This window comes from Canis lupus, chromosome 21 (assembly GCF_048164855.1).
Source record: "Canis lupus baileyi chromosome 21, mCanLup2.hap1, whole genome shotgun sequence".
In the NCBI taxonomy this organism is placed as follows: Eukaryota; Metazoa; Chordata; class Mammalia; order Carnivora; family Canidae; genus Canis; species Canis lupus.
In genome coordinates, this window is record NC_132858.1 from 30375826 (window position 1) to 30399905 (window position 24080).

At 42.6% G+C, this 24080-nt stretch overlaps 1 protein-coding gene across 2 annotated transcripts in view; it reads left to right on the forward strand.

Moving 5' to 3' along the window:
* The window catches only part of HSD17B12 (hydroxysteroid 17-beta dehydrogenase 12), a 154257-nt gene that overhangs the window by 101470 nt on the left and 28707 nt on the right, over positions 1-24080 (forward strand). For both annotated transcript variants that reach the window (XM_072791186.1, XM_072791187.1), the window contains 2 exons: positions 14975-15039; positions 15886-15930. In XM_072791186.1, coding sequence (XP_072647287.1) covers positions 14975-15039; positions 15886-15930 — 110 coding nt within the window. The remainder of the gene's footprint in view (positions 1-14974; positions 15040-15885; positions 15931-24080) is intronic.

Below are 24080 nucleotides of genomic sequence, written 5' to 3' on the forward strand. Positions count from 1 at the left end.
ATTATATATATTTGGATCTTTGTGGTTTTAATTATATTTTAATGAGTTTTTACAATTTTTGTTGTTTTCTCTGCTTTATTTTCTGTCATTCATTCTATTTTGTTAGATGTACATACGTATGTATGTATTTATTCTTAAAGATTTAGTTATTTTAGAGAGAGAGAGCGTGTGCATGTGCACGCATGAGCGGGGGCGGGGGGAGGCAGAGGGAGAGGGAGAGAATCTCAAGCAGGCTCTCCACAGAGCTCAGAGCAAGCTGAAGCAGGGCTCGATCCCAGGGCCCTGAGAGCATGACCTGAGCCGAAATCAGAACCAGCTGTTGAACCAATTGAGCCACCCAGCTGCCCCTCTCTTGTGTGCATTTAGATACGGTTTTACCATAATAATTCCTTACGGTGGGTGATGGTGATCCATTTTGACAGTTGAGGAATAAAGGCTAAGGGCAGTATCTCTCAGCCTTCTGTTCTTTACCTAACCTTCCTCTCGTCCAAGGAGCCTTTTTAGACATCATTTTCCCCTAATCTTCCCTCTCATGAAATTTTAACACCACAGGTCCACGGTATGTCTTATTCATGTGCTATCTGCAGCTCTCTTCTTCATCACACAAAGCGCAAGCTCATATACTGCCCAGCCCTGAACCAGCTTTTGTCCTGTTGGGAGTGAGATCACCCCCGCTGAGCACATGTGGCCAAGAGACTTGCCGAAGGCCATGTGAAGACCGGGTGGTACGACTGGGATTCTGTGTGTTTCTCCCAAGTCTACTACTCCCTGTTGTTAATTCCTCAGCTACCTCGCTCTTACCAAAACCCAGTGCTTTTGAGGAGATAGGGCAAGTGTTGGACATTATGATGGTAAAGATTTACCAGATTTTAAGGGGAAAAGTGGGCTTTGGAAAGTTACAGACCATTTTTGAGTCCTTCCCAGAAAGAAACAGAGCATCTAATTGAGAAAAAAAAGTTGCTTGTTCGCTAAATCTTTTTATCCCACTGGCTGAATTGGTATGAACCTGATAATTGCCATCATTTTCTTTTGGGGGTTATCAAAGGAGGAAAAATGAAGAGAAAATACATTTAAAAAAATGTTTCCTAACATTCTTTTATCAAGACCCCACCTCCCTTCCCCATACTATAAAAGATTGGTCTTTTATATGATTTCTGGGTAAGGCAATAAAAGAGTTAAACACATATAACCTGTGTCTTTCCTGCCCACACCCCTACTCCCACTTCTGGGAGAGCCCGTGGCAAAAGGTGAATGGAGACATGGATCTGATTTTTGCCTCTGTGTCTACATGCTCTTCTCTAAATACATGTATTGCCTGGACTCTTTTTTACAAATCCCTCTTCCTTAGCCTAGTTCTGGAATACCCAAAACACCACCAACATCTATAAAGTTCTTGACTCTTTAACACGTCCTCATCAGTAGCAGCTGTAACTTTCTAGTTAGGCTAGACACTGCCATAGTCTGTCCTCACCCCTTTCAAACTAGTCGTGCGTGCACAGGGGGATGAGGCTGGCTTAGGCACAAAAGTAGATTGAGGATCCCTAATGAGGAGAGATTGGTCCTGAATTTATATTCTGGGAGAATAATTTTCTTTCAGAAATAGTTCATGATTGTTTGAAGCTTTGCATAACTTTTAGCTGTTTTTCCCTGGGTATCTTGGAAACTATGGGTACTCCGGGACTATGACATTGAAGATGGAAAATGTCAAGCATCCTTTTCCCACAAGGCTGGAGGATTATAAAAGACATTCTTCAGCTGTTCTTTCCTGATCCAGCATCTAGAAAGTTTACAGTGTGAATTTAGGCACAATAGAAAGATCTGTTAAGGATGAGTGTGCAAGGCACATAGTGGCCAAGCACTTTTTCTCCACTTCTAGAATCCTAAGACTTGTGTCAACATATCAGCACTGCTTTTAGACATGAAGACGATATTTTCCCGGTCTCCTATGCTAATGGAACCATTGTTTTTGTAGTCTAGCTCTTTAGTAAATTGCAGCCTGTGAGTTAGCAGTTTGTACCCTCTTTTCTCATTCATTCATTCATCAGAGAGCGGGAGACACAGCAAAAAACAAGAAAGTTCCTGACCTCATGTAGGGTAATGTTCTAATAGGAAAGACAGGGCAGGGCAGGGTATAATAAGAGTATAAAGGGAAGAGGGAGTTGACATAAAGGGAAGTAATGGTGACTTGGCCCAATCAATGGCATTGGAGCAAGGAGGATTCCAGAAATATTTAGGAAGTAAATGAAGCAGAACTTTGTAGGAGATTGCAAGTGGGATGAAAGAGAAGGGGGAAGTCATGGATGACTTTCAGGTTTCTGGATTGAGAACCTGGTCAATGGGGCCGTTTACTAAAATGGGGACTTCCTGGAGGAATCTATTTTGAAATGAGGATCATTTAAGTTTGGGGTTCCTTTAGGATGTCCAAGTGGAATTGGTAAGTTGTTAGGTATATGGATCTAGGTTTTATTTATGTGTTATTTTTTAAAAAAAATATAGGGATCTCTCGCTGTTTTTTTTTTTATTTTATTTTAAAGTTTAGTAATTTCTATAGCCATTGTGGGTGCTCGAACTCACAACCCTGAGATCAAGTGTCACATACTCTACCAACTGAGCCAGCCAGGCCCCCCAGATCTAGGTTTTAGCTGAGCTCTGAACAGGAGATAGAACTTGGAGATTAGTAGTAATCTCATTGAAGCATCAAGGCTGGAGATCGTGCAAGGAGAATATAGAGCGTATAAGAAGAAAGCTGAGGACAGAGCACTTTTAGTTCCCTTCTTTGTCATCAAAGGCTGCATGGAATATATGGAGGGATAGTTTTTTGCACAAGTTCAGCACTGTCTGGTAGAAATGTAGAAATACAATGTGAGACACAGAAGGTAAATAACAACAGATAAAGTTAATTTTAATAATGTATTTTATTTTCACCCACTGTATCTAAAATATCACTTTAGCATGTAATCCATGTAAAAAAATGATCTTAATTTGCATGATAGACATCCCAGAAGAAGCATGTAAAAAATTACTGAAATATTTTGCATTCTCTTTCTCATACTAAGTCTTCCAGTCTAGTGTGTGTGTTACTCGTACAGCGTGTCTCAATTCAGAGTAGCCACATTTTAAGTGTTCGGCAGCCATCTGTGCCCAGTGAGGGACATCTTTACTCTAGTTCATATTGGCTGTCTCTCATCCTCAATTTGTGTGGGAGAGCCATAATTTCTATGTTTTTCTTATGCTTTAACATGGTTTCCAGCCAGGAGCAGTTCTGCATTGTCTGGCGGTGTCCAGAGACATTTCTACTTTTCACTAATGGAGGGAGTAGGTGGGAGAAGTTCTGCTGGCCCCGAGGGGTAGAGGTCAGGGATGCTGCGAAACATCCTCCAGTGCCCGGGCCGGGCTCTCACAGCCAAGGGCCTGAGGTCTCCGCAGCCCTGAGGCTGGACACCCTGCTTTAGAGTTACACTGTCGCTCCGCTGTGCTGACCGAGTACTGATCTCACACACTCCTGTGTTGTAGATTTCCATTTGGTGACAAATTAATAATAAGAATAGTTGTAGCTGATGTTTACATAATCCTTTCAAGCCTGTGGCGCCATTTCCACATGCATCCTCTTATTAGCTGGCTCTGTGCTTAGTTTTCTTCCTGTCCTACCACATCTGGCTCCTTAACCGTGAACCATGAGGTGTTCATAATTCTCGACAGTTACTAGCAGATATACTTACGTTGCTTTGTAATTTTAATTTGTCAAGGTCTTTTTTTTTAAGATTTTATTTACTTATTCATGAGAGACACAGAGAGAGGCAGAGGCACAGGCAGAGGGAGAAACAGGCTCCCTGCAGGGAGCCCCGACGTGGGACTCAATCCCAGGACCTAGGGGTCATGACCTGAGCCACCCAGGTGTCCCAATTTGTCAAGGTTTTTGAGGGAACTATTAAAACTCCTTCAATATAAGCATAAAACACTTTTTTATGAGCTACATGTTTTCACCAGGTCATATTTCAACTCTAATCTTAGAGTTCCTTCTCTAGTGTGGATGTAACACTGTAGAACCTGTTTGGGGTGGGGATGAAGGTCTGATATCTTTTTCTTATGGTTCCCGGAGTATGTAGCTCCTTTTTCTTCCCTCTCCTCCCCACCCAGATCCCACATACCTCCATCTCTGCTTCATCAGGAGGAAGTAGTCTTATTTGTGCTCCCTCCTGTGCTTAATGTCAGTCTCACCTTTCTAACATTTCCTAAAATAATAAACATGTAGATCAATTTTTAGTAAGACCTCGCAATCTAGGTGAGGATTTTTTTTCTACTGAGTATTAATGAAACCAGTAATGATAAAATGAAAAATAAATCACCAAGCTGTACTCTGTGTTTGAATGGCATTAACCACCAAAGTATGTAGTCAGTGCTTAATAAAGAAAATTAGTATCAGCTCAATTACAAAGGAAAATGCTAAAGCCCTTTGTCATGAAAGAAACATCAGATTTTCAGTAAGATAAGTGGGGAGAAAAGGGCCATGAATTGTCTGGATTTATACAGAAAGGTCACAGTAACTTGATAAGACTATAAATGCTTAAGGTGGAGAAGTTGGATTCTTAACTCTGTTATGTAAAGTAAGTAAGCATCTGCTGTCTTCTTTCTGGCAAATGCCAAGAAACACAGATTTGAGAAAACTTAAAAAACTTCAACTATTTAGAGAAAATGACATCAATACTGCTTTGAATAAGCAAACAATCGGTTAACAAAATGCGATTGCTATAATGCTTTTACTTACTTGATTCCTCAGGAGAGATTCTCATGTATGCTCTAAATTGGTTTGGAGGACTTTGCACAATACATTGCAGGAGGCGTAGTTTACCAAGGCCAAAAGAGTAACCTTGGATTTGCCACAAATAATATGTATGCCACAAATAATACTTTCTTTCAAATTCCCCTACTATGACTTTTTTAACCTTTAAAAAGTGACGTTCTTTATTCTAGAAGAAAAATAAAAAGGTCCTCTTGGAAGAAAATAGTTATTTTATTTGTGATTCATTAAAAAAGCCAATCATTGCTTTATTCAAGCTCTTAATGCATCCTAGACCAAGAATTTCCCCATGCCAAATGCTGTCAAGGTCTTTCTCACCCATACTATCGTGCTTTGTGTAAGTTGCAAAATCAGGAGAATCATTTGGTACAGGCTGATGTGATGCTGTGCTCACTTAGTGTATTCAGGACTCTTGGTTACCTGTTGACTTTTTTCTATCTGTACGCAATGCCACAATTTCATTAAGAGGCATCATTTTTTTAAAAGATTTTATTTACTTATTTATTTGAGAGAGAAAAAAAGCACAGTCGGGGGGCAGGGTGTAGAGGGAGAGGGATAAGCAGACTCCTTGCTGAGCAAGGAGTCCAACATGGGGCTCCATCCCATGTCTCTGGGATCGTGACCTGAGCCAAAGGCAGATATTTAACTAACTGAGCCACTGAGGCGCCCCAAGAGACATCATTTTAATGGTATCATATTAACAATACTATAGACATAGTATAGATAATAGCATAGATAATAAAATAGTATAGATCCAACAATACTATAGATAATAAATGTCAATTAGTTACAAAAAATTATTGACTGCAAAAGCTGGAATAGAACTTACTATTCTTTCTTCTCATGCCCTTTGTAAGTGAATACTTGCTCCACTTATATATTTGATAGTTGTGGGTTTTGTTTTTTTTTTTTATTATATTCCTTACTTTCTCCTCAGCTAAATCCCAAAATATCTTTTTGTTACCCTTGCCCAATGCAACCTTATGGATTACAGGAAATACTTGGAAGGCATATGTGTTCCATTTTTCTCCCATAAAACCTACATTTTCCAGAATGTTCTAGGGTAGAGAATAGTTGAATGTTGAGAATATTTATCCTAAAATATGGTTTGAGCAGAGATGGATAGTAAGATAAGTCTACTCTATCTCTGTTTTTACTTAAGTCCTTAAAGCTTAACAGAAGACCCAAGAGTATTATTGGCTAATCAGGGAAAGGGCCATTTAGCTGCCAATGGCAAACTCCCAGGTTATTTGGGTTGGAATCCAGAGATGGCTTCCTTACAGTTCATTCCCAACATATCAAAGGAAGAAGAGTAGGTGTAGACTGAAGAGAGAGAGAGCCAAGGGCCTGCAGGAACTGGGTTGAGGAAAACTCCTCTGGAATCGCTAGGAAGGAAGGAACTTGTTAGGAGTTGTGCAGCTTCCCAGTCCCAACTGACTCAGGAAGTTACAAGTCAAAGAGTCTTGCTTTCAGAGAGCTTAGAAATTTATAAAGCTACTTACTACCTTCTTGCTCTCCTCAGGAAGTTTACTAATTAGAAATTAGCTTGAAAGGGCACCTGGGTGGCTTGGTTAAGCATCCGACTCTTGATTTCAGCTTAAGTCTTGACCTCAGGGTTTTGAGATCGAGGCCCAGAGCTTGCTTAAGATTCACTCTCTCTTCTCTCTGACCCCCCCTCCCCCCGCTCTTGAACACATGCTTTCTCTCTTTTTCTCTCTCTCAAAAAAAAAAATTACCTTTAAGACATTTTTAAAATGTCTCTGAAAGGGGTGCCAGGCTGGCTCAGTCAGCTCAGGTCATGATCCTGGGGTCCTGGGATCGAGCCCCGTGTCAGGCTCTCTGCTCGGCAGGGAATCTGCTTGTCCCCTTCCCTCAGACCCCCCCGCCCCCCCTGCTCATTATTCTCTCTCTCTCTCTCTCTCTCTCTCATAAAAAAAAAAAAAAATCTTTAAAAAAAAAAGAGAAAAAGTCTCTGTAAGGGTCAGTGACATCTTCATTACATCTTACTGAGATTAGTACATTCAGTTTATTACCAGTCTACTTCTTGCTGGGTCAGTCACGTATAGGAAATGGCTATTATAATTAGTGAAAGATGTAGAAAAATCATTTTGAAATGGAAAAGAAGAAACTTGAAGAGGAAACTGTTAGTGGTAGGTTGGTCATCAGTGGGGTGCAGAGAAAGGGAGAAAGAATAGAAGGGCAAAATAAAGTTAGTTGAGAGAGAACCAGAGATCAATTTTATGTGTTTAGAAATACCACCCACCTTTCCCTCTCTCCCCCTCCCACCCCTGTAGCTCTGGTATAGGGCTCAGACTCAAGAAAGGGCAGAGGCTGTTAGCTGAGGTCTACAGGAAAGGCTTGCAGGAGTGTGATGGGATGACAGTTTGCAGAGGCAGTGGAGCTTCCCTATTATACCAGGATAGGATTTTTTTGTGCCTTCTAGGAGTTTAAGACACTTCTAAAATTTCCCTTTTGTAACACAATCAAATTTTGTCCCTAACCACCCAGAGTTAGTGTGGGGTCCGCAAGGTCAAGGGCACAGTGCCAAACAAGACTGACCCTACTTCTGACACCTACTGCAAGTTCGGCAGTCCCCAGGCCACCTGCACTTCTGACCAGCTGGCTACAAATTTGGGGGTTCCCATGATCCCTTCAGGTTTGATAATTTGCCAGAACACCTAGGACTTAGGAAAGCACTATACTCGCAATTACAGTTTTATTATGAAGGATAGGAATTAACATTAGCCAAATAAAGAGACACATAGGGTGAGCTCTGAGAGTGTTCTGAACTCTGTGCCTCAGTGTAGAGTCAGGGTGCAATACCTTCCCTGCACATTGATGGTCACCAGCCAGGAAGCTCAGTGCCCAGAGTTTTTAATTGGGGTTTCATTATGTAGGCATTATGTAGGTAATCATTGGCTCTTAGATTGAACTTAGTTTCCAGTTCCCCTCCCTTTTCACAGGTTGGGCTGGCTCAAAGCCTTAACCTTCTAGTCACACCCTTGGTCTTTTTGGTGACCAAGCCCCATCCTGATTCATCTCGTTAGCATAAACTCGGGTGTGATCCAGAGGCCCACCATGAATAACAAAGAAACTCCTGTCACCCTGGAAATGGCAAGAGTTGAGAACCTGTACCCCGGGAATCCAGAACAAAGACCAGACCAGTACTTCATTACAGGACACCTTTCCTTTCCTATTTGTTGGTTGATTCATGTACCAGTTCATTCAACAAGTAAAATTCCAGAGATACAGCAATAAATAAAGCTGATACTATTTCTGCCATCTTGTATGACATCGACTAAAGAAGATTTGGGAATGTGTTACATGTGATGAAAAGATTGTGTTATGGAGAAAGTGGAGAGTGTCAGAGATGGTCTCTGAGAAGTAACATTTGAGATGTAAAGGCTGATCAACCCTGGGAGAAGAGATATGGGAAGGGTTTCCAGATAGAAGAAAAACCCGGAAGCGAATGCACTTGGCAGGTTGGAGGAACTGATGGAAGACCTGTAAATCTAGAGCACGGACCACAAAGGGGACCGTGGCCAGAGTCAAGAGACTAAGCAGGGCCAGATCACGAAAGGCTTAGAAAACCTTGTTTAATAGGTTTGGGCTTAATGGAAGGACAACGCAGACATTGTGGAGTTTAAGCAGTAAATTGACATCCTATTAGAATTTTAGAGAGATTAGTCTGACTTTGAGTGGAAGAGGGCGAGAATTAATCAAAGGAGACCAGTAAGCTTCTTTTAAGCAATGACACAAGATGATGGTGGCTACATTAGGATGCGGGCAATGGGAATGGTTAGAAGTAGATTGACTACAGAGATGTGCAGGAAATAGAAACAGGACTAACATCTGTTGATGGAGGGTCCTCATCAAAGATTTTGTCTGATAGAAGGAATGATCGATAACAGTAGCGGTTGTTTGGTTTTTCTGATCATTATTGCCAACATCCTCAAGTGCTTTTATATGTCAGACACCATGCTAACGGATCTCCTGCAGTCCTCAACAATACTGTAAATATAAGGTAGGCATTACTGGGTTTGTGCCCATTTTATGGATAAGACCTAAGGAGGTTAAATACATTTTCCAGAATTATACAAGTAGTAATTAGCAACTTACAGGTTCTGACTTGAACAACTGTGTGCTCTTTGCCAAAGACAAGAAACCCTGGATCAGGAGCAAATTCTGTAAAGAAAAAGATAGTTTCACTTTGGGATAATGTTAAACTTGAGAGAGCTATGAGAAATCCAAGTAGACCTTTGGATCTCTGGCATCTGTGCCCTCCTTCATCTTGAATGAGACCGGAGCCTAGTGTCGCCAATCATGCCAAGTGGAATAGATACGTGGATTTTTTTTTTTTTTTTAAAAGACTGGGAGACTCACCAGGAACATTATCAAACTAAGTGTAGCGCCTTATAGTTCCATTAGATGTGTTGGATGAAATTGGATTTCTAAAGTGAGAATAAGACTTAGAATTCAAATGTATCTCCTTTCACTCGAAAACCACTAATAGTATTAATTAAAGCAGAACCTTTAACTTAAAACTGGGTAATTAGCTGTGATCTCAGAAATGTAAATAGAACCATAATTCAAGAAATTGATGAATGTTCCTCCCGTTCGCAAGATTTAACAACCAACTTCATGTCATCCGTCTTTCCTCCTCTCTCCTGAGTTTACGGATGGAAGATCTTACCTAGTTTTGTAGTGAGGATCACATAGCAATTTATAATTAAACAGTGGAAACGAAATGTTCTGTTGTGTTGCTTCTGACTCAGTCTTAACTTTTCAATTTCTGATTAAAGGCGCTGCAAATTTAAAGCCTTGTAAACTCTCTTTTATTTAGAAATTGCTACTCACAAGTGTATGAAAACTGTAAAGTTTGCAAAATGTTTTACATGGTGTTCCAAATATCATCTGTCAGAGTATGAACATGTGCTAGCTACAGCAATATGTTAAGTAAGGCAAAGAAGGAATTTTCTTTGCCTCACTCTGCAAACTCTCTGTAGACTGTCAGACTAGATCCACTTGAAAGAGAGGAGAGAGGAACTGGGATGCCGTTAATCAGCACGAGCAGTTATGTCCAGAGCAATCTTTCCGTCTCTCCTCTGTACCGCTGCTCACACCTTATGAAAGCAGGGACCTTGCCCGTCCTGCTGCATCCTGACACCTGGAATAGTGTCGGGTACAGAGCAGTTCCATGACTACCTGTTAAATAAATGACCACACAAAAATAACAACACTTCTTCCTCCACTTACTCTCACACTGATGTGTTCTGGGCCTTGACATGAAGTTTGATACTTACCATCTCATTTTCTTAAGTTATTAGCCCTATTTTATATAGAAGGACATTGAGAAAACCAAGGCTCATGGTGGTGAAATCACTTGCCTCTTGTAGGAGCTGGCGGTAGGAGACCCTGCGCTGAAACTCGGGCCTGTTGGACCCTGAGATCCAAACCTTGTTAATTCAAAAGCTTAAGACACAACAGGTTTCCCCCTACTTTTGGCATATACACTATTACTGACGTCTACATTTTAAAAATTCAGTTTGTTTTGAAATATAATGAAGTGGCAGCATTTTTTCCTAATCCATTTTATTAATGAACTGTAATAGGTTTTCCACTTCTCTAGACTTGAATTTGAGTGCTTGAACTGGGTTTGTATGTATCACTACAAATGTGGTGTGTATGGGACTGAAATTACCTAAGCATTTGTACTTTGATATGATGAGTGAGAAATCGGGAATACTTTACATTACCTGACATATTTTGGGAAGCCCAACCATTAATGATGGACTTTTATACCACCTTAATTTCTTAAGCCTAATTAATCTAGAAAAAGCAGGTTGAAGGTGTTCTGTGTGTGGTTACCTGTATCTGTCATCTTTGCATCTGTTCAAGTGGATTTTTATTTTCTAGTAATTTATTGTTTGCTTCTCCCTCATGCCCAACCCAGACACCAAAAACCTGATTTTCTAATGACAGCATTATCTCAACAACAGCTGGTTTTGGTAAAGGATTCGAAGTCTAGTAATGTCAAAAAAACAGCAGCAAATGAATTTAGAAGAAACCGAAATCTTGTGTATGTTCTTTTTTAAGAAGGAGGTGTGGAAATGATTTTTAGCAGTAGTATGATAGAGGATATTTATGTAACATTTTCAGAATTACTCTGGATTTTGAGGCTTTAGAATACCGTACATCATCGGTATTGGTGTTTTCGAGAAAGTCCGGCCCGGCGGGCGTGGAGGGCACAGCTGAGCATAGTACTCTGACAGTTCTTCCCAGCGAGGGTCCCCTCTAGTAGGATTGCTCCTTTGGCCTCCATCTCCCCTTCTCTTTCCACTTAACTTGTCCTTGTTCTTGGTCTCTCGTGACCTCTGCTCTCTGTTTGCTTCATCTCTTCTGTTGAACTCCTCTTATCTTAGAACTCCAATGAGAAACTGATGGGAAGATTTTATATCTGTTCGTGATCCTCTGATGATTGTTGGAGTCCTGGTTGGAATTCTGAGATTACACGGACATCCTTTGTTTTCAGAAAGACTCGGTGTCTTTCACATGAATGAAAGGTTTTTGTGGGTCACTGAATAAAAAATTTTAAATCTGTCTCTGGTGTCTTACTTGAAGAATTAAAAAAAGAAAAAGAAATAGCTCTCAACTACTAGACGACAGATACTTAATGCCAATTTAAATGGCTACCGTTTAGAAGGGATTTCCAATGATCTGAATAATGTTGGAACAACTTGCGACATTATTTGGTTTGGTAAATTCCATAATGAATTCTGTAATATATAAAGATGGCATTGCACGCACCCATTCTTAATGAGATTACATTATAATGGAAATATTTCCTTCCTTCACTCCTACCCAACGCCTGTTTTCTTCCTTTTCCAATTCCCTGAAAGCTTTCTGTCTGCCGTTTGGTTATTGCTGCCACCTCATGTCTCAAAATAAAATTGCAATGGGATTGCCTTTTTCCAAGATCTGCACTAGTGTACAATCTATGGAAATAGCTGTTTAGGAGCAACAGTTGTTTTTCTCTGCACTCTGAAGTGATGACCAAGCGTGGAGAGATTCTGGGTGGTGTCTGTCTCGCAAACAAAATGTGCAGCTGACAAAACAGGAAGGGATTTAAGAGTCCTAAGCCCGAGCATTGACAAACTGCCAGTGTGACCTTGGCATGTACCTCTCCCTCTTCAAACTGGGCTTCATGCTTTGAAAGATCTATTCTAGCTTTAACATTTTTTTAAAATTCTGTGTGTTGTTTTGTTATAACAACATGGCCCTTCTATGTGATTCTCTTCATTTCTTTGAGCTGAAGTTCTCAGTGTTGAACCTGTTTTCCTTTAGAACTATGTTAAATAGATGTCCTCATTTCACTGCGCAAGTAGGTAGTTTTTTTTTTTAATTTTTTAAAGGGTTTTATTTATTTATTCATGAAAGACAGAGAGAGAGGCGAGAGACACGCAGAGACACAGGCAGAGGAAGAAGCAGGCCCCATGCAGAGAGCCCAATGTGGGACTCGATCCCGGGTCTCCAGGATCAGGCCCTGGGCTGAAGGTGGTGCTAAGCCGCCGAGCCACCGGGGCTGCCCCCGCAAGTAGGTAGTTTTGACAGCTCTCCTTTGCTTGGTTAGAAACGGATCTGAAGGGGCTCCTGGTGGCTCAGTGGTTAAGCTTCTGCCTTTGGCCTGGGGTGTGACCCCGGGGTCCCCAGATCGAGTCCCGAATCGAGCTCCCCTCGGGGAGCCTGCTTCTCCCTCTGCCTGTGTCTCTGTTTCTCTCCGTGTCTGTCATGAATAAATAAATAAAATTTTTTAAAAAAGAAAGAAACAGATCTGAAGATTGTCTACTGTTAGTGCCATCTTCATCAGAGTGGCATTTCCCTGCTTTGCTTAGTTTTTTGTGGGCTTCCTTAGCCCAACTTTGTACTTGGAGTACATGTTAAGATTACAAAGTCAAGTGTGTTGTCTCTAGAGTTCCCAGATTTAAAAAACAAACAAAAAACCCCCAGCCCAAATCCAGATTTTAAAAGATTTATAATTATACTCTTCAGTTTTCTTTGGCATTTTGAAATAGAGCACTAATATTTCCATTGGCTAGAAAGAAATCTGAAGGCAGAAAATTTTCTAGACCCAGGAGAGGGAATGCAGATGGGGTTGGCTATATGTGTTGGAAATTTTCTTCGATCCGGAAGAACATTACAATTTGGCAAAACCTTTCTTTGAGGATTCTGTTATTTTAAAGTGGCTTTGTAACAAAGATTTTGTTTATTTGTAGCATTTTAGCAGATGCGTTAGTTGTTCTTTCTCTTGGTCAGGCTGTGAGTTAGTCCTTCATAATTCTGTTGGTGGGTGAGGCAAAGGCAAGGGAACATACTGCCTCACGTTTAACTAGTTTAGTCTCAATTGTTGAAAGGTCTTTTATAGACTCCATTCCTTGAGCCTCTCTTGGGCAGAGAACCTGTTGAATAAATTAAAAATGGGTTTGGGCCTGCAGTTATCAATTAGGTTTAGATATAGTCCCTGTTCAAAGGGGCATGAATCATAATTAAGTACAGTTTGCTTTGCCACTGTCCTTTGTTTTCAAATTTTCAGATAAGTTTCAGTGATGTTGTTCAATCCGTCATGACCAAATTGTGCGAGTAACATCTTGAGACTCACGGCCTCAAGTGACTGGCTTACTGCTAAATATAACCCTTATTGATTTATTTCAAACTACTAATTTTGATAGTCTATTGAAAAAGTAACTGTTACTACTGTCAAGTTTATTTGGCACAATTCCTTCTAAGTTTTAGCAGTCTGATCATTTCATCATCTTTTTTTGCTACTGAAACCTTTCTTTTCTAATTCTTTAGTTTTACTAAAAATTGCTACCGGATTTCTGTTTATTATTCAGTTATTACTGATTTTACCCCCCAAACTGAATACTGGATGAAGGCATATGGTGGCTTTAATGGTGGTGGCAAAGAGCCGAGCCTCCGAAGTCACATGTCCAGAGTCAGAGTCCCAGCCTTACTTTGCTCTGTGACCTCTGGCAAGTTATTTAACTGCTGTGAACTTTGGTTTCCTACTATGTAGAAGGGAGATTATAATAGGAACTACCTAATAGGATTGTTATAGTGAGTAAATGTAGATAGAGAAGATTATCCAGTTCAACACTAGTTAAAATAAATTCCAAGATATTTTATGTATTTTTTTGATTCCTGCAAATGTTCCTTATTTGGGGTTTGTCTTTCCAAAGCTAGGGAAAATCATATCTGAGTGTTAATCCTATATCTAGTTGTATATAAATTTTTTTCTTGGCTTCTCAATTGTGTTGTAGTTCCGACCTTAGGTGAGGTGACTGAGGAGAGAAGGTACAGGAGGACCAGAACGTGATCCTTGAGGGCTCATGATGTGGTCAGGATGGATGGTTCACTGGAGACATGTAGCCTGGCCCACTCTCTTGGCCTCCACAAGGAAGCCTTCTCTCACTTCCTGGACAAGGTCAGACCACAGGAATAGGCTCCCATGGCACTGTCCTTTATAATGAAATAATTGTTTCTTTTTGTTCAGTGCCTTTCTCTTGCTGCAATACAATACGTTCCGTGATGCCAGAAACCGCCTTTTCCTTCATGGTGTTTCTAGTTCCTAGTGCATGTGAATGGCAAACAAACACAGGTGTATGGCACATATTTGTTGAATGATTAAACAAACCCTCACATTAGAGATGAAGAAACCAAGATGCATCTCATATGTGACTTATCCCAAGTCACATGCTTTCCCCTTCTAGTAGAGCTCTGGTTTCCAGTCCCCCACACTGCAGTCAGTGCTCTTTGCTTTCTCCCACATTATGAAAATGTAAGTCTAGAGAGGAGATAGACGATATGTACAAGTAGCTATTGCAGAGGCAGAGTACACCCACTCCAGGGGACCAGGGAAATGGAAGCGAATAAAAAGTCCCTTCGTCAAGGGTTGGATGGTAGGTACAGGAAGGGTTTAATGACGGAGAAGATGGTTGAACTATATACTTACACTGATAGATTTTTGGATGCAAGAGTGTGGGAAAAATCACACCAGCCGTCAACAGTATTTAGTTATTGTATGTGTCATTTTAGTCTTGATATTATTAATGTCATTATTTCAAGAAATCTGTGTAATAGAGTATACGTCAGCCAGCTAACGATCTTGTCTTATTTCAGTGAACAACGTGGGAATGTCATATGAGTATCCCGAATACTTTTTGGATGTTCCTGACTTGGACAATGTAAGTCTTTCTTTGCATAGTATGGTAACAAAAAGAATGCATGTGAATATTGGCGAGGCAGTATGGTATACTGGTTCACAGTGTGAACACTGGAGTCCGCCTGCCCGAGGTTCACACTCTGGCTCTTGGGCTCATCTGACTCATCCCTGAGTTACTGGAGATGATCCCAACCACACTTAGTGTCCATTCCCACCTCCATAAAATAGGCAACTTCATAGGGATGTTAGAAGGATTGAATGAGAAAATGTAACCTCATTAGTATAGTGCCAGGTTCAATAAGAACTCATTGTATTATTTTTATTTCTATTTTTATTATATCAAAATAGCTCTGTTTTAAGTATCAGGATTCTAAACATCAATTTAGAAATCATAAATATGTTAATATTAAAGCAATATGGTTGATTCAGGTAAACCTACCAAAATGAAAGGTGTATTCTTGCAGCATGCATCATTCTTTAATGAAAATTAGAAAAGCATGTCATTGAAGAAATATGTGAATTTTAAAAAATTGTTGAGGATCTCAGATTCAATAATTTCTCCTTTTGATATTAGCAGAAAGAAAATAGCATATTTATTTTAGATTTAGTGTCTTTTGCTTCCAGAATTTCCTTAATACATCTACCTTAAACTTTGCATATTAGCATGAATTGCTGCTTTTGGTAGAAAAGTACTATAACACTGAGAGTAAAATAAAATCTGCCTCTCTACCCTGACTCCTATCATTTTCCAGTATTTGTCTCTATGTGGGGAAATACTCTGTGGTTTGCTAGATCACTTACATAAATATCTAATATGGTTCCTTCCATGATCACATGTATATAAAATTATCAATATTTTCTTTTGCAGACCATCAAGAAACTGATTAATATTAATGTTCTTTCTGTTTGTAAGGTAAGCAGCTTCTTTATAAATATGTCATCCTTTTTTGGTTCGTTCTATTTAAAAATCACATGATCACTTTGTTCTCTTCAAACTCCTGTTTTCCACGTAAGTATGTATTCCAGATGAAGGCCGTCTGTTTCCTTATGTCTTCAGGAAGTAGAAAGAGCTGAAGATCCAAAAAATGTATAATTTTGCTTTTTAACAACCGGACAGAGATACCTGGGAGGCTTAGTGGTTGAGCGTCTGCCTTCGGCTCGGCGTGACTCTGGGATCCTGGGATCAAGTCCCCACATCGGGCTCCCTACGGGGAGCCTGTTTCTCCCTCTCCCTGTGTCTCTGCCTCTCTCTCTGTGTCTCATGAATAAATACATAAAATGTATTTTATACACCAAACATATGCAAACAGTGTAGTAGGCCCTGGGACCTCACAAACTAGCTTAGACCAAGGATTGATTGTTATAGAGTTTTCATCTACACACAGTTCTTCACTGATAAATTATTTCCATTTTGTATCCCCTGTGACCATGTAAATGGATGAGTTAAATGTTGGGGTAGTGTGGGGCTGTAATGCAAGAGTGACTGTTATTAGGCACACATGGTTTCTAGTTGGTGGGCATGCTATTTGTATGTGCTACCCAAAGACACCACAGCTAATCATGTGCTAACAGGAAGAATAGGTAGCAAATATGAGCCTCTGAGCACACTTTGTGTGTTAGCAGTCACTAAAAGTAAGGTACTGTACCTTGATTATACATCCTCGCCTAGCAGAGAGTAGTGCCTGAGGCAGAAGCTCCATAGGCAATGCTTCACATTTGAACATACAGCAGTCCCCCTTGTCCCCAGGGCATATGTTCTGAGACTTCCAATGGATGCCTGAGACCGCAGCTACTCCCAGACCCTATACATACATACTTTCCAGTATGGACATACCCATGATACACTTTAATTTATAAATAAGACTCAGTAAGAGATTAACAATAATAGTAAAATGGAATGACTATAACAATATACTGTAATAAAATTTATATGAATGTGGTCTCTCTCTCAAAATATCTGATGGTACTGTACGCACCGTTCTTGTGATGATGTGAGATGGTAAAATGCCTATGCGATGAGATGAAGTGAGAGGAAGGACGTAGGCGCTGTGACCTGGTGTTAGGCTGCTACTGACCTTCTGACGGTGTAGGTCAGAGGAGGATCATCTGCTTCCAGACCGCAGTTGACCTGGGTTGACTGTGGGTAACTTGAAACCTTGGGAAGATAAGGAGGAGCTATTATGGGGCCCCTGGGTGGCCCAGTGGTTGAGTGGCTACCTTCAGCTCAGGGCGTGACCCCAGGGTCTCAGGATTGAGTCCCACATCGGCCTCCTGGTAAGGAACCTGCTTCTCCCTCTGCCTGTGTCTCTGCCCCTGTCTTTGTATCTCTCATGAATAAATAAATAAAATCTTAAAACAAAAAAAAAAAAAAAAGAAAGAGGGGGAGCCATTGTACTGACAAAAGCCAAATCCATTTTCTTACATACTCGATTTAAGGAAATAAAAAAATACTTCAAAACTATCAGAATTAACCAGATAAATATAAATACAAATGAGAACTTAATTACTAATTTTCACTTTATGGCACAGACTTGATCTTTTTCACTATTGGGAATGTTCAAAGAAAAATTCTCTTTATGTCTTCATGTCCTGAGAAATCGTATCTGTTACCTGCTTTGATTTCAAGTGCAAGGACCCTAAAATCTCATGCCTTGTCCAACTTTTCATGTATGGCTATGCCCATTTCCTTGGGTAATATAATATATATGTTGCTTTTCAAGTGCTTAGGTAATTCCGGTTTGTTTTGTTTTTTTTTAAGATTTTATTTATTTATTAGAGAGAGAGAGGCAGAGGGAGAAGCAGGCTCCATGCAGGGAGCCTGACGTGGGACTTGATCCCGGTCTCCAGGATCACTCCCCAGGCCGAAGGCAGGCGCTAAACCACTGAGCCACCCAAGCTGCCCGGTAATTCAGTTTTTATGTGATCTTATACAATTTTAGCAATATGTGGGTTCACATAAACCAGCTACCAAAACGAAAGCTTCACCGTTGCTGTATGCATACCATGTAACATTTGGTAGCTCGCTACTTAAAGGCACTTCATCCGATTTATATTGTAATATGACAGTTTTATAAAAGAAATAATTACTATGTCTTTTCCACTGTTGTTTTTAACCAGCGTTTTTTCTTACATAAGATTCGGTTTAAGTAAGATAAACTACTAACAAGTGGATCTTTGAGTAGATTTGGAGCAAGATCCAACACACACAAAATGGATGCTTTTAAAACATGGTCGATATGAATAGATCTGTATAGGCTTTTTTTTCTTTAAGGTTTTTTTTTTTATTTATTTGAGAAAGAGTGCTTGTGTGCGTGCGTGCAAGAGAGAGAGAGCGTGAGCAGCGGGGAGGGGCCGAGGAGAGGGAGAAGCAGACTCCCCCTGAGCACAGAGCCCAGGACTCGATCATGACCTGAGCCTAAGACAGTCTCTTGACCAGCTGAGCCACCCGGGTGCCGTCTGTAAGTTTGGAAGGTATTTCCCTTGGCACACCTGTATAAATGTTAACATTCTTCAATAAACTGTGTGAGGTTTCGAGAGATAATTAAATAACTCTACAATTTACTAGTTGTATGACCTTGAACAAATTACCTGCCCTCTGTGCTTCAGTTTTTCATCTGTAAATTAAGGGTGTTAATCTCTTTACCTCATAGAGTCATTTTGGGAATTGAACAAGGTCATATGTGCAAATCTCTTAGAAGAGTACGCAAATCATCGTAAGGCCCCTAAAGAATGTCACTAAATGTTACTTCAGATTTGTAGTAAATATATGCAACCGTGAGTTTATTTTTTAGCAAGCAAAGTGTTTTGTTCAAAATTAACATTCAGGTCTATGATTTGTGGTTTTGCCTTTTGAAATGACTGATGTGTTCTATTGTTTTGATTATCTTTTCTGGAACATCTGGCCAAATGCCTAAAAATAATGAGTGTTAAAACTATGTACATGTATTTCTTAATATATTTTAATGAGTTAATGATGAAAAATATGTTTAAGTGTTTAAACTCGATTTTACAGCGGTGTTAATTCTGATCATTGTAACTCCTGTCAGATGCGTGCAAAGTCTTTACTCTAGATACGTTAGTATTTTCTCCTACAACGTCCTGCTTTTATCAGTGTACTTAAATGTTTGTGTACCTTTGTAATATAAAACCCTGGCCACCTCCGACTCCCAAAAGATGTGTTTTTGGCTGGCAGTCTATAGAACACTAATGATAAAAGGCTGGGGTCTTGACCTTGACCTGTGCGAACCCATCTGCCTGCTGTGCTCCATGGCCACGCCGCATCTGAGCAAGAGCAGGGTGTGATGGTGGTAGCTCCTCATGTCCCTGCTTGAAGATGAGTAGTTCTGGGAGGCATTGTGGATGGAGCCGTTCAAGTCCAGCGCCACGGTATCATACCGCTCAGGTTCTTTAAAACAACAATGAGGTAATAACGAGGCACCAGTCCTAAGATCTGGACAGATTACAAAATGCTTCTCCCACTTCTTCAATCTTCCTCTTCCACTTTCTCTTTTCACGTTGGCATATGTATTTGTTCCCACGAAATGAGTTGGGGGGGCGGGGCATGCTGACTTATTAAACACGTCCTGTCATACCCCACCGTGAATCCTATTACTGGGAAGTGTCACCGCCAGATGAACTGGATAGATAGTCTGAACACGTGTGTGTATAAGCCTGATTTTTGCAAATTAAGTCCCATTTACAAAGCAGTAAGGGAGTTTGCTATTTAAACCACTTGTACATTACGCTAACTAATCATCCTTTAATTTCTCCTTCATGTAAACATGAATTTTCCTGTGCCTTTGTGATGGGCACTTTTAGTGGAAAAACAGTCCAAAACTCTTGCTTTATTCGTCATGGAACCTGATGCATCTGGAGGACAGCCAAGTGGTCTTTGTGCCGTAAACAGGATCTGAGGGGTTGGCATCTCGGTGGCACAGTTGACTAGCGAGTACTCGTTCAGGGGGAGAATGTTTGACTCGAGCAGCGGGAGGCGAGGGTCGTGCGTTGGATGACCAACCAGCGGCCGGGGGGTGGGGGGGACTGAGGATGCGACTGTGCGGGAGCTTGGGTGCCGGGCGCAGGAGGATGGAGAGCCCTGGGAAGCCTAAGAGCAGAAGGAAGGTATGATCCCATGGACCTTTAAAGAGGCGGGTCTGGTGGCAGAGTGACATGGCCTGTGTGTTCCGTGGTGTGGGTGTTTATTTTCTTTGTCCTGAACAAAGGGCCTTCACCTTGATGAGGTTTTCTGTGTGAGGCTCCCAGGTTTATGTCCTTTGGTGCTGCTGTGATTTGCCCTAGGGTGTATTGTCCCTGTTGTGCTTTAGTTGACTGTGTTACGTTCCCAGGGCCAGGGCTGCATTTTCCATAGAAATGTAACTTTTGTTGGGAGCCCCAGGGTAACTTAAAAGAAGATGAAAATTGGTCTGGCTCTAGAATCTTAGAAGATTTTATGGTGGCTGGACATCAGGGGATCTGGGGCAGGGGTGTCTGCCGCCTAATGTCGTAACACGTATACTGAAAAAGGTTTGTACAAGAAAGAGAACAGCGTCTTCTCATCTTCGGGCTGCTCCAAGTTTTATGTCCTCGCCAAACCACGTAGTAGGGAACGGCCGGCTGAGAAGTCACCGTGCCCTGGCCGTCACGGGTTTGTGCCCTTAGTTTGGAGCTGTTTGCTGGGGAAGCCCCCGCAGCTTGTTGTAGGTCCTGGGCCGCTTCGCGAATACTGAATGACCTGGTCCCTTGGGCCAGGATTAGGGTTTGGTCCGGGTGCAGAGGACTCTAAAAGGTCGCTTCTGTTCTACGTGCCAACAGAGGACTAATAAAAACGAGATATCCTGGCCAGAGAAATTGTGGGTCATCCCCGGTGCAGGCTGGTGAGTGGTCCCGGGAAGTCGGGTACTGTTAACCAGAATAGTTCTGACCTTGGAGCCCTGCCACGTGACCCTGGCACCCAGCTTGGCCCTCCCGGCCGCTGTGGGAGACCTGCTTAACGGGAGGTACAGCTGCGAGTGGAAGTCAGCTGGGGAGTTTCTCTGGAGGCCTTGCTGAGAGCCTTGCGGTCTTGCTCTCGGCCTCTGCCGCGTGGGGAAGTGCAGGCGGGAAGAGCGGGGGTGTGGAAGCTCCGAGGCTGACCCGCATAGCAGGGGGGGCACCCTTCCTCTGGGAGAGAGGCCCTACTGGCCAGGGTGTTGGGGGGTTTTTTTAATGTGATTTCAGATGCTTTGTGACTAAAATCCGAGGTAAGTCTTCCTTCTCAAGAGCAGCGTCACTCGGAGCAGAATTGGGGGCGTTTGGAGGTCACTAAGCCTCCAGGTAGCGACCCCGACTCTTCCAAAATGCTGTGGTTTTAGCCTGGGGGGCTTTCCATCTCAGAAGCCCCAGAGTTGGCAAGGGAAACTGGTACTGCGTTGATTGCTGGGGGGGAGTCGTGGTCCCAGGCCTCAGAGGGACTTTAGTGACAGTTTTAGGGTATCTTGAGGCGACCCTACCGGAACAGTATTAGCTGAACTCCCTGCAGTTCCTGCCTGAGGGTGGGACAGCCGGTCCCTCTGGTGGCCCTGACCTGGGGCTGCGGAGGCCCTGCCGAAGAAGGTGGCCGCGGGTAGTGGGCCTGCGTGGGCCTGACCCCCTCAGGAGAGTCCCAGGCCGCCGACCTGACAGCAGAGAGGCCACCTGGGCCCCTGCAGTACCACCCGGAGCCGGGCGCAGGCGGGGGCGGGTAAGCGCAGCCTCCCCTTGCGGCGAGGGCCCCCGAGCTCTGTTGGGTTCACTGGTCGGGGAGGAGTCTCCCACAGGGGATCCCGATTTAGTTTTTCCTTCATCAGATATTCAGGCAAAGTGGGGGCCCGGAGCTCTGGCCACGGGGCCGCGGGAGCCTCCACGCTCGCGGGTGTCCCCTTCGCCCAGCTTCGGCGGCGCGGGGAGCCCGAGGGCCGGACCCACTTTCTCTGTGTTCTCTGCCGCCCCCAGCCCGGGCCTCCCGCCAGGCAGGTCCAGCACGAATGCTTCCGAGTAAATGAATGAGTCAGAAAACGGAAAACCCTCTGTCTTTGGGATAAGGGGCCCACGTACTGTGTAAGGCCGAGCTTCCACCCACGGTCGGCATCTACACTGACGTGAGCGGCGGGAGCGTGGGACCCGCAGGCGGGTGCCCTCCCGGTTCCAGGCGGGGGTCGCGAGCCCGGCCCGGGTGCGTGTGCCCCGCGCGGACCCCGGCGGCTCGGGTCGTGGTCTCGGGATCTGGACACTCCCACCTCGCGTCCGGCTTCCCCGGGGAAGTCTGAGGGGACGCGCGGACCTGACCTGCCGCCCGACGTGAGCGCGGGGCAGGTGGGGGCAGGTCGTCGGGGGCGAGGCCTGCCCCTCCAGGCCCCTGGCCCCGCTGGGCCTGGGCCTGCGCCGGCTGCCGGGCTCCCTCGTGACACCCGCCCGGCCGTCAGGCCTTGCAGTCGGCTCCCCCCGGGCAGGTACCGCCAGGTGCCCGGTCCTCCTCCCACGGAATACCTGCCTGATGGAGTTGAAGGATTAGCACGGTTTTAACCAAATCAGGCTCTTCCATCCCTATGATTATCTAAAATCAAAGCACTCGGAGTGCTTTGCGTGCTTTTGAGAAGCTATTTTTTCCCTGTTATTACTGCTAGGTAGTCCTCCATCGTGCTCAGCCAGAAGTGCATAAGGCTCCGCTCGGCCCACAGCGTAGGTTAGAAACCTGCGGATGGGGGAAAAGCACAGAAGCCCTGGCTTCCTTCTTAACCTGGATTTGCCTTTGGCATGTGATGCAGTACCAGTAGAGGGAGCCCTCTATTAATTTGGAAATCCACGAGAAGGATCTCTGTTCATCTGTCTAATTGGATTTAATTTAGGGATTGTGCTAAGAACGCCTTCCTCCACCCTGCCCCAAGAATTTATGTTAACAACATTGGGAAATTAATCAATTGTAGGAAGGGAGAGAATGACCTTCAGCCCTGACCCCCACCTGGGGCTTTTTAGATGAAGACGTTCCAAGTTAGTCTCCAGAGTCTTTTAATCCATTTTGAAAGTCACTACCATTATGCTCCTAAAAATTCCCAAATAATTGGGTACATTTAGCCCTTAGAGCCTCAGTAACAGGGCTGCTTCAGGCATAACTACAAAATGATGGGTTTGCCAAACCGCATGACAACCACTCTTTGCATAGCTTTCATCTGTGAAAAACGAGTGAGTAGTTGTAGATTGGTTCTAAGGTTCTTCCCAGCTCAAAGCAAAGCTAGTTTATAGGAGAGGTGCCTTCTATGTGGGGGAAAATGTGAAAATCTCTTTGAGAACTTTAGAAATTATTTTCTCCTCCTAAAATCTGTCACTTTTTGAGAAGTCAGCTTATTTGGGGAAAATTTAAGTAATGGAAACGTAGCATATCATAATGCGCTAAACTTGGAAAAGCAGTGTATGGGGGTTTATGTGTTTTTTTAATTTTTGTTTAGAGTTTATAGGTTATGCCTTTAAATTCATTATTATCCGTTGGCGTGCAGCCGTCTTGGTTCTGGAAGGTTTTTTTATTTTTCTTTAGTTCAATTATTTTAACATTTATCAAAATAGAATTTATTATGATAGGAAAAACTTTGTTTTTTTTTATGGTGTGGGGTTGAATTTCAGGTTAATTAATATGTGGTAAGGGGCAGGCCATGGTAAGGAGGGCTGTTAACTTCCATAGACTTAAAACATGATTAAAGAGGAAAATGAAAGAATACCTGGAGACCTCAAAACACTCAAGCTTTTTTTTTTACCTAATTAAGCTTTTGACTACCGCCTACCCCCCAAATCCCCTCTGCATTAAATATTCCATTAGCCATACAGGTGACATTCTAAGAATTTCTAATAAAGTTGTATTCTCAGTGCCAGGGAGCTCAAATTACACAGTTGCTAAAGGAAATGTGTGCTGTGCCATTCCAGCATGACTTCCAATGAGTCACCCTTTAATTCCTCCCAAACAGGCATGGTGTAACATCATTGTCACTTTATGTAATGCTTTTCACTATCAGACTATGATTCTCTAAATTACTGTTAATGATTCCAATTGAAAACTTG